This window comes from Thamnophis elegans, chromosome 8 (genome assembly GCF_009769535.1).
Source record: "Thamnophis elegans isolate rThaEle1 chromosome 8, rThaEle1.pri, whole genome shotgun sequence".
In the NCBI taxonomy this organism is placed as follows: Eukaryota; Metazoa; Chordata; class Lepidosauria; order Squamata; family Colubridae; genus Thamnophis; species Thamnophis elegans.
The window spans coordinates 42,833,536-42,853,085 of record NC_045548.1 but is presented as its reverse complement, the minus strand read 5'-3'; the positions used below and the strand labels follow the sequence as shown (position 1 = coordinate 42,853,085).

The following is a 19,550-nucleotide window of genomic DNA, read 5'->3' as shown; positions in this document are numbered from 1 at the left end:
CAGCACATTTTGCAGTTACTAAAATGAGGAAAAAATCCATTTGTAGGAATAATATCAAAACAAACACAGAGGCATTGTTTTTCTAACTCAAGCAGCAAGCATGATCTCTGTTCATATAATAAACTTTAACCATGGTTCAAAAAAAATGTAGACTTCATAATGTGAAGATATAGGTGGGTACAATTATACTTGCTGGGTACATCAATTGACACTATTGTTAAATGTATTTTGTAATCTAGACCAGGGGTCTCCAACCTCCAGGTGATGGACCACTATCGGACCACGGCCTGTTCAGAACCGGGACACACACCTGGAGGTGAGTGGCAGGCAAGCGAAATTGCACATAGTGGGATCTAGTTTGCACACTCTTCCTGGCTCCGTCTGGGGAAAAATTGTCTTCCACAAACCATATCCTTGGACCAAAAATGTTGCTTCTAACATATATGCATGGGGTTTAGAGAATATGTAACTTATTTCAAATTAAATTATTCATTTGGAAATACATATCTAAATACACTTTATTAGAAGGAAGCCCCATAGAGTTCAAAGTATTATAAATCCATGCGTGTAAAGAAAAGCCTTATCAATCCCATGGAATTAGGGTGGAAGTTTTCTTCAGAATGGACCCATTTGGATTGTGACAGAGGAAGTGTGATGTCAGGATCACACTGGAAGCAGCTTTAGATTCACCCGTGTGATATAATGTCCAATATATGCCATCCTGGGTGATTTTTATTTTTTTATTAATTATCCTTTCTTCGGTTAAGGCAAGCTCAATCCAGCAGAATCTTTGGCAGCATTAACCAGTTGGAATGACATGATTTCTCTTTCCCTTTCTTACATAAAATTCTTCTAAAAGTAAAGCTATTGACTCGGACAATACATTTAATATGTGCAAGTAGCCCGCAACTTATGACTATAATTGAAACCAGAATTTCTATTGCTGAGCAAGGAAACTGTTAAGTGAGTTCCATTTGATTTTATGATCTTTTGGCCATGGTTATTAAGAAAATCACTGCAGTTAAGTAAATCATGCAGTGGCCGGTCGTTAATCTCATTTCTCCCACTGACTTTGCTGTTGGAGGTTGGTCGGAAGGTTGCAAATGATGGCCTCAGGACACTGCAACTGTTATAAAATACCTGCTGGCAGTTGCCAATGCCCGAATTTTGATCACGTGACTGTGGGGATGCTGCAATGGCTGTAAGTGTCAGAACTGGTTGCCAGCCACTTTTTGCACTGCTGTTTTAATGAAGACAAACAAACTAAACTAAACAGTTGTAAGATGAGAACTACCTGTACAAGATTGCCTTCAAGCATGAGGGCAAAAATAAAACCTTTTAAATCAAAATTACTATCTACCCAATTTGTGTGTGGAGAGAGGGAGGGGGAGAGAGAGAGAGGGGGGGGGATTACATTCTAATGTAATCCTAATACCATAGCAAGTTTTAAAACGAATGAAGAGTACCTGTTTCACCTCGACTCTTCTAAAAATGTAACACAATTTGATGGCATACTGCAGCTGTTTTTTACATAGATAATATAACTATTGTGTTTTCAAACAGTACTACTCACATTGATGCACAAGTAAACTTTTAAAATAAATTTTAAAAAGTAGCATAGAACATATTCAGGTGATTATGATTCCTAGGCTTTTATTATATAGTACTAATAAGTAACATGTAAACACAGCCATGAGAGCATACAAACTGAAACCATGAATAAACGTTTTATTTCCCAAAGTATTTTGAACTGAAAAAATAGCAGACTATTATATTCAGAATTGGGAACAAACAAAATCTGAGAAACTGAATATATGCTTGCTAAAACAAGAATAATGTTTATTTAGCTAGTGAATCACTTCGAGGAATAAATTTTCACTTCCATGATAGCAATCTTTTCAGGCTTGCAAACACCAGAAATAGGAATTAAAGGTTTTAAGTGTTGTTATAAAGGTCATAAAAAGTCTGATTTAGACTGAGGTACATGTACTCAAAATTGAGATTGAGTGTAGCAAACAAACAGTTCCTCAGACAAACACACTTCTTCTGGTATACATGTTACAGGGGGAAAAAAAAGAAATGTGCATTAACTGGTGCGGCCCACCAAGCTGCATATATTAATATTCTCTACACCAAACAGTTTGAAACAAGGGAAATGACATTCTAATATAATTTCATGTTATAATTCATTTGGCTAAACTGTAGCTCAAAGTTGCTTTGCCATATTAAAAGTTTACTACAATAATTTTCACATGAACATTTAGACTTGAATTTTACTCCAGGACTAAATATGGCATGATTTTGCTTTAAATTCTGCTGAATAGCTAAAAAAAACCTGACAATTAAAAAACTACATCAAAGAAAAATAAATTGAAGCAATGTGAATCTCACATCATTGAACCACTTATGATGGTTAATTGTTAGTATTTAACAAATTCAAAGAGTTAATGAATCCTTGCATTCGTTCCATCTCCTGTGCCTTAGCTAGGATGCATAATTACAAAAGACAGCAGATACTGGTAAAAGCTTCAGGACAGAAAGTGCTTGACGAAGTTACAGTTCTCAAGTGTGTTTGGTGAGAGAGTATAAGGGCAGATGCACTGATGAGAACCATTACAAGAAGAGTCATTTGTGTTAAAGTGTTCAAAGATGTCACCTTAAGCAGGAACAAAGCTTTAATAACGTCTTCTTAGACATATTAGGCATTTCCAGAGTCTACATCATTAGTGTTGTAATTCTAGAAGGATAATCTCCATATAGTTATTGTTTGTTTCTATTCCTCTCCTGCAGGACAGAAAAAAAAGGAAAATCATTAAAGCATTATCACAAAATACTTAAGTTCTATACAGTGGAACTTATAAACTCTTCAATTATAAGTGCTTCATAAAAACAAACTAACCTTTATCAAAACATGAAAGCAAAATCATTTCTCAACCTATAAAATTTGAACTTGTTAGTTTAGAAAATTCTATCCAATATTTTAAGAAAAATAAGTCTACATAGTATTTTATCAAAGCATAAACCACTCTTCCATAGTAATGTATATTTTGTATTACTTTAATTTTCTGTATAGGCCTAAGACCATGATGGCATTCATTATTATTAGTATTATTTATCAAAGTAGGGCCATTAATCATAGAATGAATAGAGTATTTATTGATGCTCTTTTTCAACTTAAACAGAAAGTCAGAGCACAGGGAAAAACCCTTTGCTATAATAATTAACTTTAATCCGAATCCTTAAAATAGAAAAATCATCTTAACTGTATTGAAACATGTTAATAGTCCGATTCTTATTGGGTGAAGGATCTTTTAAATTCAGGCATTATTTTTTTCATATAACACAATGGCTCAACCAATCCAATATGAGGTTGCATATTTTGACCAAGGGTACCTCTCTTCATAATATAAATGTTAAGAGTCCAGTCTAAAATAGACTCTGTCCTTAATCAGATTATGTGGAAGCTACTGCGGCTGGGTCCAGCTTGGATATCTGAGGCAAATTTGATTTCAATAAGCCTGAGGAAATGAACACAGCCCTTGGGGTTATTATGCAGCACTTCTGTGTTAGATCCATGTTCCTCCTGGCTGATTACAACCTCCAGAGGGGGGACGTGGTTGGGTTCTGGCAGCTGTTAATTTCTCTTTGAGGAGGTAGATAGTTCTGCTGTCTCAAGGGGCCATCGCTAGACCCAACCACAGCAAGATTATTGTATACACAAACATGGAAATATCTGGCAATACCTACAGTTGAGGAGTGGTTGGCGAAGTTGATAAAAACTTGTTGAGATGGCCAAATTGACCTGTTTGATTAGAAAAAAAATAATACCTATATTTATTGCAGATTAAAAATCCCTTATGGACTTTTGTGTAAAACAGAAAAAAAATCTATACTTTTGACCATCAGAATAGATTATAGAAAGAAAAGAGGCAATGATATAAGTTTATGAGGTAAATCTACAGTTGTACTTATAACTGTTTTAAAGAAAAATAGGAAACCACTATATCTTTTTTCTCACTTTTCTATTTTTCTTCTTTTTTTTTGCATGTTAGCTTTTTTATTTCTTCTTCTTTTTCTTTATTTTAGTTTGTATTAAAACTTTCAATAAAATTATATTAAAGGGAGGGTATCATTAAACCCCAGAATTCTGAATAATTTTTGTCCAGTTTTCGTACTTCCCTTTCTAAGGAAGGTTATAGAGACGGTGGTTGCTTTTGGAAGATGCTGGCTCTCTTCCTTCCTCCAGGATAAGTCTGTTAATATTGGTAGGAGGGAAAAGATACAGTGGTGGTAGACTCTCCTCTGTGGAGCACCTCAGGGATCAAATACTGCCTCTTCTCTTGTTTATAATCTATGAAATTGGATGACGTCATCTGACAGTTTGGGCTGAGCTTTATATCTCTACACGAGGATGTCTAAGTAATGCCATGGAGGCTCTTCTCAGGGCATGGAGAATGTGGGGCTCTGGATGGGGCAAAAGAGGCTTTAGCTCAACTTAAGTAAGACTGAGTGGCTCTGATATTTTGGATCTCCTAGTTCATGGGTCCTTCCATCTTTGGTTCTGTGCCAACTGGGAACTGGGTTCTCCAGGACTCACAGTTCCTACTTGAATAGGAGGAAGCAGCCATGGTTAAGAGGGCCTCTGCAACCTTAAGGGTTATTAGTAGTTGCACACATTCCTACACCAGAGAAGTGGCTGCCCATGGTCAAACATGTTATTTTGTTATCTAGAGTGGACTACTACAATGTGTTTTATGTGGAGCTGCCCTTGAAGAATATTTGGAAGATTCAACTGGTACAAAATGCAACATCACAGGCACTTACTGGTGTCAGTTACTTGGCACATGTGACGCCACTACTCTGGAAGCTGCATCAGCTTCCAATGTGCTTCTGCAATTCAAGGTTCTGGTTATCACCATTAAAGCTCTTCATGCCTTAGGACGAGGTGACTTATGAGACCATCTCTCCCCAATTGTTTTTGCTGGTTCTCTCGGAAGGGTATGCTCAAGATACTGTCAGCTAGGTGAGGCAAGAATCTTTTTTGCTGTGGCACCCTTGGAACATCATTCCCCCTAAGATTAGACTGTCCCTGTAGGCTTTTTATAAGGCCTTGAAAACTTGGATTTCCACCTAGGCATGGGCTAGAGCCTATCTCCTGGTTGTAATGATGATAAGTTAAATCATTCCTGATAGCTGTGTGTTATTATTACATAGTTTGAGGTTTTGTTTATTTTAAACTGTTTGCAAAGTGAGATGACCAATTATATAAATTGACTAGATAAATAAAAAGAACCCAATTCCCAAATAAATCTAATCAGAAAAATAAGGGGAGACCAAGATCCATTCTGTGGTAAATGGAATTACCGTATTTTTCTGAGTATAAGATGCACCAGAGTACCGTTGCAGAATACCACACCATGTTTCACAAAAACAGGCCCGTTTTTTTTTCCAAAAAGGGCATCAATAGTCTTTAGGAGGCTTGTAGTGTGTTCCTTGGAGGGAGGGCAAAAATGAGGAAAAAAACAGCCTGTTTTTTGCGAAAACAGGCCCCTTTTTGTTAAAAAAAAAAGGCATTAGGAAGCTTACAGAGTGCTCCTGGGGTCTGGGGGGGGGAAATTGAGCAAAAACAGGCTATTTTTTTGCTCATTTCTGCCCTCCCCAGCCCCCAGGAGCTTTCTGAAAGCCTCCTAAAACTATGCACAGCCATTTTGGTGAAGGGGACTGGGTTTCAGGAGGCAAAAAAATGCTGTATTTAGTGTATAAGACGCACCCAGATTTTCAGCCTCTTTTCTGAGGGAAAAAGGTGCATTTTATGCTCCAAAAAATACGGTAGTCTATTAGATACAACTCCATGTTTTTCATTTGCAAAGTTAATGGAAAAACTTTCAGAGATAAGCTTTGGGATTCTTTCTGTGATAAATATCATTTTCAAGTGTTTCTAATAGAGTAGTATGTTTCCTGTAGATACTGAATATCTTATAACATAATTCACAATATGTAGCACTGTCAGAGTTTATCATAACATTGTTTCTGAAGCGGAAAAAATTCATTCAATAGTAAATTCTATCATAATACATGCTGCAAAAATACAGTAGAGAAACAAGTATGCTACCTTGTGAACATCTAATCCTATAGTCTATTTAAATATACAGTCTGTTATATGAAACATGGTTACGAATGTCAAATAAAAATAGGTATCTTTATACAGACGTTCACATAGTGCAATCTGTTTTGCATTTATAATTTCAGTAGATCAGCCAAATTCTATGCTGCTTGTTGCATAATTTATTTATACTGAATGTAAAACAGTCAATACATAATTTTCCGTAAAAGTTGCCTAGGTTGCAACTGTTAACCAAGTATCTGGTTGAAACCAATTTTTATTAAGCATTTTTCAATGATTAATTTGGATTTCTTTAAATTATATATATAGGGCACTGTTAATTTTTTACTCAACAACGCAGAAATGGGTGATACCAAATATTATAGAATTATTTTCTTAGATAGCCATTCAAAAGCTTATTAAAAGGTATATGTGTTAACAGATTGGGATTCAAAAAGTGGTATTCTATAAAAAAAAGTTTCTCATTCCAAAAGGCAATTTGTTAGCTAGCAAAATAATGGGAAAAAACAACTCCCATCTCATTCGCATATTTATAAAAAAAAACTATATGCACAAATTTTCTTTTCAAGACTAGTTTTATTTTCTCAGAGCCCTGAATTCTTACTTTCATTATGCATCAAAATTATTCAGAGCACTTATCTGCAAACTGAAATACCTCATAGTTGGAAGGCAAAACAACCTCCTTCCCCTGTAGCCTCCCAAAATCTGGAAATGCAGGGATCATCTATGAAAATAAGGTATATGGAGAAGAAGGAATCCACAAAAATAATCAATGATCTGCTCCTTATCTACAATGAGGAATTTCCTCTGCCAGTACAAGGACCCATTTAATTCAGTATGTGAAATCTGGATTCAGTCTTTTTTTTTAAAATCACAACACAGTAATTAGCACAACCAACTGCACAAAGTTCTGGTTCCGTTATCAATAAACCAGATTGGTCAGTTTTTCAAAAACAAATATATGATGGGAGAATTGCTTTGGTCTTCAACAACTAAATATTTGTTTATATTAACAAATATAACACGATATATTTTCCACCTAATGCATATGGACAGAGTCTAAAGAAAAATAGCAATTCAGTTAAAAGGTCAAGCCTTTATTAGGCTGTTCTAAAATTTTGGGAACGAATAAAACATTTCATATTGTTAATTCATTTAGAATATTAATAAGAATCTCAATTTAACAGTGTTGGCTTTTACAATGGTGATCTGCAATCATCAGTGTCCATGAGGAGAGACCAAATCAAAAAAGGCCTAATGGCAGTTGCAGCAGGTTAATGAAACCCCTCTGCTTGTCATGTGTGCAATGCTGGCACACATACAACAGAAGTAGAGCTTTGATCATACTGCTACTAGTATCATCTTGCCATTCTGGACCTCCTTCACTTCCCCTATGGATACTGGTGTTCTCTAAAATAACTCCAATTAATAACCATCAGTTTGTGAATAGCTTCCATCAATCTTCTCCACTGACAAATATAATTTCAAGGCAATATAGTTTTTTTTTCAGAATTCCATTTGCAGTGACTATTTTTAACTAAGGAATTAGAATACTTATCTTTTAAACTATCTAGTTTAAGAGAATATCCCACTCTAATATTTTCCAGGTATGTTTTATATTCCAGATTTCCTTCCAAAATGACCAAAGTCATAGCTAACTAAAATTTGTGAGACATTATTCTGGTTAAATAATTATCTAGTATTTCCATATTGAAAACTAATTTTTCCACTTAATGAATACATTTATCAACAGATTAGCTTATTATTGTTACTTTTCTACTTCACTACTTTTTCAGTAGTAAACGGACTTACAAAAGCTAAAGCATTATGAATTCTCAGCAATTCTCTGTTGCTGATATTATATTTTTCCAAGTTTTTAAAAGCATATCAAATGGGAAAAGTATGAAGTTTGGCAAGGAGATTCAAGTCCTATCTGGGGCTTATATTCAAAATTTCCAATGGACAACCACCCTTTATTCATCTTTCATTGCAAAAAGCAATACATTTCAGTCTTGTTCTACACTAGCCTACAATGGTTACATCATGTAATAAGACTCAGCGCTGGGTTGGATTTAATTAAGCACATACAATATAAGCTTTGGTTTATCACACCAAGACACATTTTATAAGGAATATTTCACATTATAGCAATTAACATAAATGTGCAAACATTTAAACTATATTTTCAAGATTCTATAACACTACTTTAGGCATAGGTAATTTTACAAGTCTAATACTTTAAAATATTATACATATTTAGAAGTTAGATCCACTATATTGTTTATTTCTTATTTATTTTGTTTACATGTGATACATTCTCAAAGGCTCCAGGTGGTTAAAAATAACTCTGAAGCACATTTAAAAATATAAAGGCAAAAATATAAAATATCAAAAATAAAAATTTCATATATCCATGAACCCAACCTTCAATTACAGTATACCCTCTTGGGCAAGGTGAAACAGGTAGCCTTTACAATTTTCTAAAGCCCCAAAGCAATAAAGCAAGTCATCTCTCTGTTGGGAAGGAGTTTCACGCATGGGCTAGGGCTATTCAAGAGACCCATTTCGAAAGCTCCATCAGGTGACACTCATAGGGATGGGATTGGGAGGGAATATATTGTATTTCATCTGGTTTGATGTACAGATGAGTGCAAGAAAAATCAGTACCCCTGGTAACCAGATCTTTAGCCATATAGGGCCTGCCAGGAGAAAATCAGCATCAGTCCTCTCTTAACGAATGAATGGTTGTTCAGGAGCCATTTGAAATTGTAACAGCACTGAACAGAGTTACAAACTATGTCTGAAGTTATGACCATTGAGGTAGGTGTCCCTGCAATCTCATGATAAAAATTTTGTTGCTTGTCAGTGAACCTGTTCTTATAACCATGGGGATACTGCAATTTCTCCTCTACCTGCCTACCTTTCCACTATGAACAACCTGTTAGCAGCCCAGGTCTCCACTACAACCTTAGTGTTGCCAGTATCATTCAAAAAGACCACACAGCAAAAACAGCCTCCCCGGACGCCCTGTGGAGGCTTCAGGGACCTTCAGGAGGCTTCGGAGCGCTCAAAACGACCCTCCAAGCAAACCAGAAGTGACTTCTGCTTTGCTTGGAGGGTCGCTTTGACTGCTCCAGAGGCTTCAGAGAAGCGTCCCTGAAGCTTCCGAAGGCATCCACAGGAGGCTGTTTTCACCCTCCCCAGGATCCTATAAAGTCCCTGGAACCTGGGGAGGGTAAGAAAATAATGCAAAAAAATGGGGGGTTGTGCCTGTAGTGCACACATGCGCACTGGGGGGTCGCACAACGACCCCCCTGCACTCCCCCCACTTATGGCACGCAAGCCAGAAAAGGTTCGCCATCGCTGGATTAGGATGTAAGCACCTATATATGAGTAGGGCTTCTCAGTCTAGAAATGGTTGCAATTAGTACATTTAACTATGCAAAATCTATGCTAGTCACCACTACTACTTGCTCTTCAAGCAAGAATTGTGAAGCTAGGAAAACTCCAAAATTCCCAAGTTCAAGGAGGACTCAGAGGATTGCACTCATCAGCAAGCATATCCAATGCAATTTACTTACTATATTACAAACTGAATCCTGACTACCAAGATATAAATAATCTACTTTCTCTAGGAGAAATGGTTAAGATCACCCCTTTTTTCTAAGGAAATAGGTATAAAGTTGTACTGAGCCAATGTTTCTTGAACTGGAGGTATGCTACAACCATCTCCAGAAACTACTGATTACTGCCAGATCCAACCTTCTGCCATTTCACAGGAAGTCATAGCCAGCAGGAGCAGGGTTCTTACTGAAAAGTGATGAAAGTAACACTGTAGATAGAGCAGGGGTGTGAAACTTGATTTCATTGAGGAACACATCAGAGGTGTGTTTGACCTTGGGGGGGCGGGGATTGGTGTGGACAGGTGGGCATGGGCAGCACATCATTCATATCAGGACCACATGTGGAGGCCCAAGCGCTTCTCCAGCGAAAAAAGGCTTCCAAGCTCAGTTTTCAGCTGCGACGGCCTCCTGCAACCCTCTGCCAGTGAAAACGGAGCTCAAGAGGGCCGCACACTGCCCTCCCGAGTTGTTTTTGCTGGCAGAGGCACTGCAGGGCAGTCCTTCACTGTTTCCAGAGCAGCCCTGCGGGCCACATTTAAGTACTCTTCAGCTGGATCCGGCCCCCGGGCCTTGAGTTTGACACTCCTGCTGTAGAAGATCTGCTTTCCGAGACATAAATTCAAAATATCTCAGATCATTTCACAAGACAAGACTTCAATCACCTCTACTACTAGTGTGAGCCAGAAATCTAGCTTCTGTCAAACCTAAGCAATTTTGTCCACAAAAGCTGCAAGAAATTTTTAATAACCTTTCAAATGGTCTTGGCTTACTGTCAAATAAATGAATTACAGTTCAGTCTTTTTAAAAACTAAAAAAAGGGGGTTTTGTCTCCACAAAGACAAAGTGTTTTGATAATAAGCCATGTGTCTAAAGCAACATCCTTACTTGCAGATAATCCAAGGAAGAACAAGTTAAATTCGGATGGCTAAGAGGCTTTAGATCCAAATCAAAAGAAAGGTATTTATTGCTTTACCCAGTTTGATTCCTTTAGCCTTCTCAGAACAATCCAAGAATGGAAAAACACAAGACAGAGAACTTTTCTAAGTCACAAACACTGCGTCCAACAGGTGTGATTCCACCAGAACTCTTTGTTTCCTTTCAATTCCAAAACTAGCTCAAGATTTTGTGTAATTCAAGACATTTAAAGGATGAAAATGCGTGCCTTAAGCATCTCAAAACTATTGTTTCCTTACTTCCTGCTGAATTCTGCCAGCGTGAACTCAGACTCCATTAATTGGTTTAGCTGAGTTGTAGATTGTCCATTCCTAGTCTGCAATCAATTTGGATACAAATTATAATGCTTTTGAGGGAATAGGGGTAAAAGGAATTGTTCAGAAATGATTTTATTGATTTTATTGATTTTTTTGAAATATATTTTTATTTTGTATTATTTTTTTAACCAGCAATAGTGCTAGTAAAGGATTTCTTTTTTGTACACCTCAGTGTCTATTACAACTTAAATACTTTATATGAAGACACAGAACCTCATAATTACTATTAAATATTTGACCTTGCAGCTTATTAATACAGCTCTAAATTAAAATTAGGATATTTAAAATTTAATGCAGACAGCAACAAACATGTTGCCCAGAATATTTTATAACTCTCACCTAAATCTGTTAAGGTGGAATTATCACCTTAAATCAATTATCACCTATTAAATCAATTTCTACAAGCAACTCCATTTTTAATAATCAATCTGCCAATCCAGGAAAAAGTATTATGATCTCTTACCCTACGCATGGCTTCCTCCTCCTCTTGACGCTTTTCATAATGTGCAAAGTCATCAAAGATTGAGGTGGTATGCTTGAAAGTAGCAATTATTTTAAGCACTTGCTTGGCTTTTTCTAGGGGTACTTCTTGAGTGTCCCTTGAATTGGTAACTGGTTTGTTGTCATTATTTTCCAAGCGAATGTGCCGCAGCTGGTTGTTCGGAACGTCTTTAACAAAGATCCACTTAACATCAAACTTCCCCTTCCATTTATCCTGAGACCCACACTCAGCATACGCATTGTAGTCCACCACCGACTTCATCTCAGCTACTCCACAGAAGTGTCCACTGCCATTCACACTGAAAAGTAAATAGAGTGGGCCTTTTCCATTCAGTGAACGATATGCAGCATCCAAGCGCTTATTACCATGTTCAGTACTACACCAGATAGAATATTTAATGGAACGATGTATATCATCCTCTGAATAGCTTTTGATTATAAACACACGACCATTCTTCAGGTTCCAGTCAAAGTCTTTGGGATTATAGTTATTTATGGCCTTTAATTTTTCCAAAACTGGGTGTACTTCTACACCAGATGGTGAAGAGCTAACTGGTATAACACCTATACCATAGTTTTCATTGCCAGCTCCATTGCTCTGATTGAAGCCTACACCTCTATTGCGAGGAGCCACCCAGCGATTTTGCAGCTGTTGCTGCTGCTGCAGCTGATGAGGCTGAGCCTGTTGCTGAGGTCCTTGAGGCTGTTGTGACTGTGGTGGTGGCTGCTGTTGCTGTTGCGGCGGTGGCAGCTGGCTTTGCACCATAGGAGGTGGATGAATTAAAGGCTGAGGCTGTTGAATTATAGTCTGAGGAGGCAGTACTGGTTGGATTGGAGGAGCTTTTACCACCGACCCTTTGTCATCCCAAGTGCCAATATTCATGTTGTGTTTTATAGGTGGTGGCGGTACTGTAGGGCCCCCAATTCCCACATTACCTTTAGGTTTAAGTTTTGGCTGAGGCTTAGCAGGCTTTCTTGCAATGGCAGCCCACGAGGTTGGTTTAGGTGCTGAACTGCTAACTGCAGGCACATTATTTGCTGCAATGCTGGTCATACCTGTACTGGTTAGAGCTGATCCAACTGTTTTTGTTACAGCAACTGTCATTTCACCACCAATTTTCAATCCAGTCATACCTTGTTCAATGCTGCTAATTCCAGGTACCTTGCTCAAAGTATCATTGCCAAATCCAGCCTGTCCATCGGCTATAGCTCTACCGAGAGAGCTGGGTGGGTAGCCATAGCTGCTGCTATAAGCAGAGCTTTGGGTTGATTGCCCCTGAGATCCACTTGTCCCCCATGTAGAGAAATCTGCATTTCCAGGAAAAAAATTAAATCCATGCTGACCAAGAAACGGAGGAGTATTCCCTAAAGCCCCAGGTTGACTGAATACACCATCGGGAATATAGTGGTGTTCACCATTGCTCATCTGTCCATAAGTTGTCAAGTATGGCATTGGAGGATCTCCAGCTGTGGACCATGCTGCTTCACCCAGAGAGTATGGAAAACCAATGGAGGGAGCATAATAACTAGGCATGTATGGGTCTGACATTGGTGGATAGCTATTACTCTGCAGAAGAAGAAAAATAATAATAATTAAACTTTAATGCTGCATTTATAATGTTCATTTGTTACAAATCCAAATTTAAGAATATTTAATACTGTTCATGTCCCAAAACTTAGTCCTTGGCATATAAATCTAATAAACCATAAACCTAAAACTTAAATACAGGAAAAATATTTTCACATTAAAAGACATGGAATAAAACCCCTAAAAACCAAATATATAACAGTGGTTAATATAATTACTGAATAGTTAAAACTGCTTCACAGTGGTATAATTTTAATTACACCGATATTGCTTTCTAAAGAGAGAATCTGCACATCTTCTGGCACTGATGCACCTCCAACATCTAAGAATATTCCCGATGCCATTTTATTTTATTCCTTCTAACTGGGCTCCTGCCTTCTTCCTGTGGTTTTCTTCATCGTAAATCAGGCTATACATGGTAAGAGTTTTATTTATGTAATATGAATAGACTTTAGTACCTTCAGTATGTTTGAATTCACTATGTCTCATGTTAAGATGCTACTAAGTTCACTACGGAAAGATAGCAATAAGAGATCAAGCTATGGAACACCATTTATTTCTTACTCCTGAGAAGGAACAAAATTTGAGACTCCAAGAATATACATCACTAAGTAAAATGCATAGGCAGGACAGGACTTTTTGCAAGCTTAATTGACCCAAAATCTCTGAATTTTATACACCTTGTTCTGTTCATTCGACCTAAATATTTTTATTGTACAATGGTAGAAAAATTAAAACAAGCACAATAGTTTATTTTACGTGCTTTATTTTCAATATTTTGCCAACTTAGAGGAAAATAAAACGGGAAAGGTAACATTTGTGTTAAGCACAGATATTCTTGAGCCCTCATATGGCTGGGATTTGCATAAACTAAAAATTTGCGTAAAACAACATTGACCTGAAGTATAAATAATTAATCATATCACTTACACACAGCTAGCTAACTAGCTATCTTAGGATGAAGGGGACAATTTCAAGCCTAGTTCTTGTTTAATTGGGAATGAAATTTAAGGCCATTTTATTGGCGCACTCAAACCATCATATTAAAAAACTATCATATGAATTAATGTTTCTTGTATTCCAATGCAAATATGATGCTCAAATCACCTACTACCTGGGCAGAAACACATACAATTGTCTCGTCACAAGCACACATCACAAAGAACTTTTTTGCATTGAAAAAAACTCAACATATTTTAACATTTCAACATCTTCCAAATTTTTAACTATGACTTTCACCAGGAAAACAGTAAGCCAAAATTTAATCATACCCAACAAGGCATGCAAAGTTCCCACAATGCCTGAAATGCTCTTATCACAAACCCTTGTGAGATATTAGCATTGTTGCACAAGATTCCAGGTATGATTTCTAGTGTTTTTTAAAAATAGAGGAGAGGGAACTGTGTCCAATAGATCTCTACGACAACGCTGGAAAGTATTTTTACAACTGACCACTGCATCATTTGGCTTCTTCACAACCAGTGGCTGTTTACCACCATTGCAGCAATTATGTGATCATCATTTCAGGGCTTTACAGCTGGCTTCTGACAACCAGAGTCAAAGGAGACACTGGCAGTAAAGTCATAAGACATGAGATATCATGTGATATCTCATTGAATAACTATATTGCTTAGCAACGAAGTTGCCAATCCCAAATATAAGGACTCTCTGTATTACTGATACCATGTGATAAGTCCTGATGAAGTAGGAGACAAAAACTAATGACAGAAAACGTGGCTGCAACTGAAAGCTTATACATTGATTGGCAGATGAACATTCTAATTCTGTTTGTCAGAATTATATAAATATCCTATGCATATTAAATAGCATTTAAATTGGCATTTGTTTAGTGTCAAAAATCAAATATTTATAATTGAATACATACTGCTTGCTATGATGCTCAACTAGCAATAATAAGCAATAAAACTGCAATCCCAAGCTGGAAGTTACAGAAGGCAGCAGAGACAATCACAGGAATGGTGTATCAATCACTATTATCTAGGTCAGTGATGGCGAACCTATGACACGCGTGTCAGTGCTGACACGCGTAGCCATTTCGGGTGACACGCACATGCTCCCCAAACTTGTTTCAGCGGCAGCTCTCAGCCTGGGCGGCAGCGTCACGCAGGCTGTGGAAGGAGGAGGAGGAGGAGGAGGAGGAGGAGGGAACCAACCAAAGAGAGGCTTTTACCGGGTCTGCGCCCCACAGCCAGGATCGTCCTTGCGCCTCAAGCCACGTTTCTTCCTGCAAAGCCCTTCGGGCAACCCGAGAGTTCCGCTTGACGCCAGAAGGGCTTTGCAGGAAGAAACGCGGCTTGAGGCGCCAGGACGGTCCTGGCTGTGGGGCGCAGACTCGGTAAAAGCCTCTCTTTGGTTGGTTCCCTCCTCCTCCTCCTCCTCCTCCTCCTCCTTCCACAGCCTGCGTGATGCTGCCGCCCAGGCTGAGAGCTGCCGCTGCCGCTGCTGCACAACTGAGGGAGGGAGAGGGAAAGCAGAGGTAGCCTCAAATTCCACCGTTGGGACAGGGGAAAGGGCTTGTCCCTCAAGAGTGGGGGGGGGATAGAGATGGGAAGAAGGGGCCCGGCCTGTCCCCAGCGCCCCCCACAGACGGATTACGGATCGAACGCTTCTCTCTCTGCAGCCTTTTTCTGCAAGTCCCAGCTACTCAGCGGGGCGTCATCATTTCCGGGGGGTTGCAGTTTTCCAGCTCAGATATCAGGATCCGCCGGGATTAAGTGGGAGAAAACGCCGCTGGCCGAGCGGAACAAACACATCCAAAGGTTAATCTTATTAAACGAAAACACAACTTCCAAAAGTCGATCGTGGCCTCCGTCAAGAAGCTCTTCCCCCACCCCCCACCCATTCTGGGGTCTTGGTGTCCCTCGGCTAAGATCCACCCCGGAAAGCAGAACGGGGGCAGCCCTCCTGTAATTCTGGCTGGGTTAAAGAGCAGGGATGGAGGAGCCATATCACACCTTCATTCAAAGGGTGGGGAGGGGGAGGCCCGATAAAGTCCCTCCCTTGGGGTGTCTGAAGTCCCAGCTGAAGCAGCCGAAGGAAAAAGGATAAGCATCCGTCGCTGCCCAATGGCGCTTGGGGTAACCCCGCTGGGCAGAGCCAGTCGAGGCTCATCCTGCAAATGAGGGTTTCCTTTGGGGAGGGCCAGGTGGTTTCAAGCACCCCAAACAGCCAATCTCTCTCTCTCCGTCCCCCTTCCTTTGCTCCTGGGGCTGCAGAACTTTCCATGGGCTCAACAGTAATTGAGTAAAATTCTAAGCCACTGCAGTAGCTGCTTTTTGGTTTTATTTTTTTTTAATATTTATCAGTCTCTCTTTTAGTTGAAGAGTTGAAGTCCACAAGGCTTAAAGCTGTCAGGTTTGAAGACCCCTGGGGTTTTTTTCCTAAAGGGTTAGGGGTGCAAGGTTCTTGTAACTTGACAGCTTTAAGACTTGCACGCTTCAATGCCAGAGTTTCTGAGCCAACATTTTGGTTGCTAAGCAGGACCGTTGGTAAGTGATACTGATAATAATATCAAGGGCAACATACGAAATCGACTGATGAACAAAGAAGTTACTAAGCAGCTATGTTAAATAATTTGTTTTTGGTTTATTAAATACAATTATATTGCAATTATATATTTTTGTAGTTTAAACTATAAATTGCGCAAAATTATGTTTTTGTCGAAGTGACACACAACGCGAGTTATGCTCGATTTTTTGCCGATTTTTGACACACCACGCCAAAAAGGTTGCCCATCACTGATCTAGGTAGTTGCAAGGCCATTCAGTTGGAAAAGACATTCAGAAGACCACGCCATCAAATTCTCTATTGTACACATATAGTTTTGCTCCTACTGCCTTAGGCAAACCTGGATGAAAAAAAACTTCCTTGACTTCTGCTACACTGAAACATCCAGAACTTCAGTAGAAGCAAATTAAGAGTTTTTCAGGGAAAAACAAGGCCTTAAGTTAGTTCTTTGCAGCTGCTTGAGAAAAAAATTATATAATATATCAGCGAAACTCTAAGACAATAGGGTTGAGCTAGAATAGAATAACTAAACATATACATATGCAAATCCTGGTTCATTATCCTTATCTTTGCCTATGGCCTTTGTTAAATAGCCACCTTTGTAGAGCAAGAAGAAAACAACAGAAGCACCCCATGAGTTTAATTAAGACTAGCTAGACAGCTCTGGTTAATAATTCAGGCAAGAATTAATCAAGGCTTCAAACTCCTCCCTCCCATTGTTTTTATTTTTCATTAAAAAAAATAAAATTAACCATGCTCTTTGAAAATATAATGTATAACTTTAAAAATGCTCTTCTGCTTAAGAGTATTATATGAATGAAAATAGCCACAAGAAATGTGTATTAACTAAGCTCGTTTCCCATCCATGTCCACTGCAAGGTATACCCTTTGTATTTAGATTGTAAAAGAATTTAAGGAAAAATAAAGTTAACTCATTGGCACGTACCAAAAAGGCAGCAATGTTTTATAAGTCCCGTATTTTTCAGAGTATGATCCCTCAAAAAGAGGCCGAAAATCTGGATGCGTCTTATACAGTGAATACAGCATTTTTTGCCTCCCGAAACCCCGTCCCCTTCACCCAAATGGCCATGCATAGCCTTTAAGAGGCTTTCAGAGTGCTCCTGGGTGCTGGGGAGGGCAGAAATGAGCAAAAAATGGGCCATTTTTTGCCCCCCCCCCCAGCCGCCAGGAGCATTCTATAAGCCTCCTAAAGGCTATGCATGCCCTTTTTTTTTTTTGACAAAAAAACGGGCTGTATTTTGCTCGGTTTACATTCCCCACCCCCCCAGAGCACTCTACAAGCCTCCTAAAGGCTAATCATGCCCCTTTTGGGGAAAAAATGGGCCGTCTTTGGGAGGTCTGCAGAGTGAAGAAACTTTTTTTTTAATTTGCCTCTTCAAAATCTTGGTGTGTCTTATACTCCACAAAATATTCATGGGATATGAAATCTTTGAAAAGTTATGTTTTATTGTTATTAGATAATTAAAGCAATCTATTTTATTACTTATTACAGAGTTCCAAGAAATGTAATAATTTGGTAAATACTTGCCTGATTTGTCTGGCTACTCAGATATGGCTCAAAATCATCATCATTTACTGCATCCTTTTGATGAATCGAACCGTTTTGCACTGAAACTGAAATGCAACTAAAATTAGAAATAACATAAAAGCATTGTGTGTCACTGTGAACATCTAATGGAAATCATAACATTTTAAAATAAATCATAATAGGTAACATGCATGTATTGTGGAATCCTTAAATCAAAAAGCTGCAAAGGGTTGGCACTCTGTATTTATAGGATCATCCAGAAAAGAGATGGAAATGGGAAAATATTACATAAATAGAAGGTGGAAGGGTGAGTTTTACACTTTCAATGGCCACGGATTAGAATATAAAGCAAGAAAAAAAAAGCCTGAAATATTTTTTGTAAGACGGCCCTAATGAAAACAAACTAATTTGGAGAAGTATGTATATCAGAACAAGAGACCTTCAATGGATTCATAAAGAAGTGCAATTACAGCACTGATCTGGTCTTTAACTAAACACTGTTTAGTATTATACAGCACTTTATATGTATACTAAGTTATCTAATTACCTTGTATAGTATACCATGATTGCATTTTTCCCTTAAGTTCGTAAGAGAGAGAATAGATGAATGGCTTACTGAAAGCAGCCAATTTAATTTTTCTATACTGAAATAGATTGAATAACAGCAAAAAATCCAGCTTTGCTGTTAAAATTCACTTTCTAGTACAGCGACATTCCAACATATATCTACAATAACTTTATTTCAAAAATGAAATCAGCGAATGCTTGTATTAAAAAGTATTTCTACTTGCTTTATACATAAGTAATCTCAGACTCAATCACACAATCACTATGTAAAATTCCTGATTGAAATTCAGTGATACAATACTGACCTAGATGGACAAATGGCCGGATTTCCTATATATTACTTCAAATGTAGCTTGAAGTAATATGACAAAAACTGATTTTTAAAAAAGCCAATACCAATGAATTTGAACCATAAAAACTATAATATAAAAGTAACTGGTCCTATAAATGTGGCTTTAATAATCTGCCTGTGTATTGTTCCATGTCTGCCTGTTCTCTACAAAGACATCACAATGCATAAACGAGAATTTCAAGACAGATATACCGTATATTCTCAATATTTCCAAGTGTTCTATTTGGTTTCCACTTCTAGCAACAAGCAACAATGATTTTTTTAAAAAGTGAGATTGCACTGAAGGCGTACTAAAGGTATAGGTAGGGATTAGATAGCAATCTGCCAAATCCTTATATAAAAATTAGAACATTTTAATTCCAAACTTAAAATGAAGGGGAAATGTTTTCAAAAGGTAGTGCTTATACACTGAATTCCTGGTAACCAGAATGGATATTAAGGTTTACA

The 19,550-nt window shown here is 38.1% G+C and overlaps 1 protein-coding gene across 15 annotated transcripts in view; it reads right to left on the bottom strand.

The window, feature by feature from the left end:
- Window positions 1-1,627: 1,627 nt before the first annotated feature.
- The window catches only part of YTHDF3 (YTH N6-methyladenosine RNA binding protein 3), a 23,215-nt gene continuing 5,292 nt past the window's right edge, over window positions 1,628-19,550 (bottom strand). For 8 of the 15 annotated variants that reach the window (XM_032222992.1, XM_032222999.1, XM_032222997.1 and 5 more), the window contains 5 exons: window positions 18,185-18,270; window positions 11,482-13,086; window positions 6,780-6,848; window positions 3,748-3,802; window positions 1,634-2,784 (listed from right to left, as the gene is read on the bottom strand). In XM_032222992.1, coding sequence (XP_032078883.1) covers window positions 2,783-2,784; window positions 3,748-3,802; window positions 6,780-6,848; window positions 11,482-13,086; window positions 18,185-18,270 — 1,817 coding nt within the window. In that variant the 3' untranslated portion in view covers window positions 1,634-2,782. Of the gene's footprint in view, window positions 2,785-3,747; window positions 3,803-6,779; window positions 6,849-11,481; window positions 13,087-18,184; window positions 18,282-19,550 lie in introns of all 15 variants that reach the window. The other 7 variants (XM_032222996.1, XM_032223002.1, XM_032223008.1 and 4 more) reach the window with 4 other exon arrangements.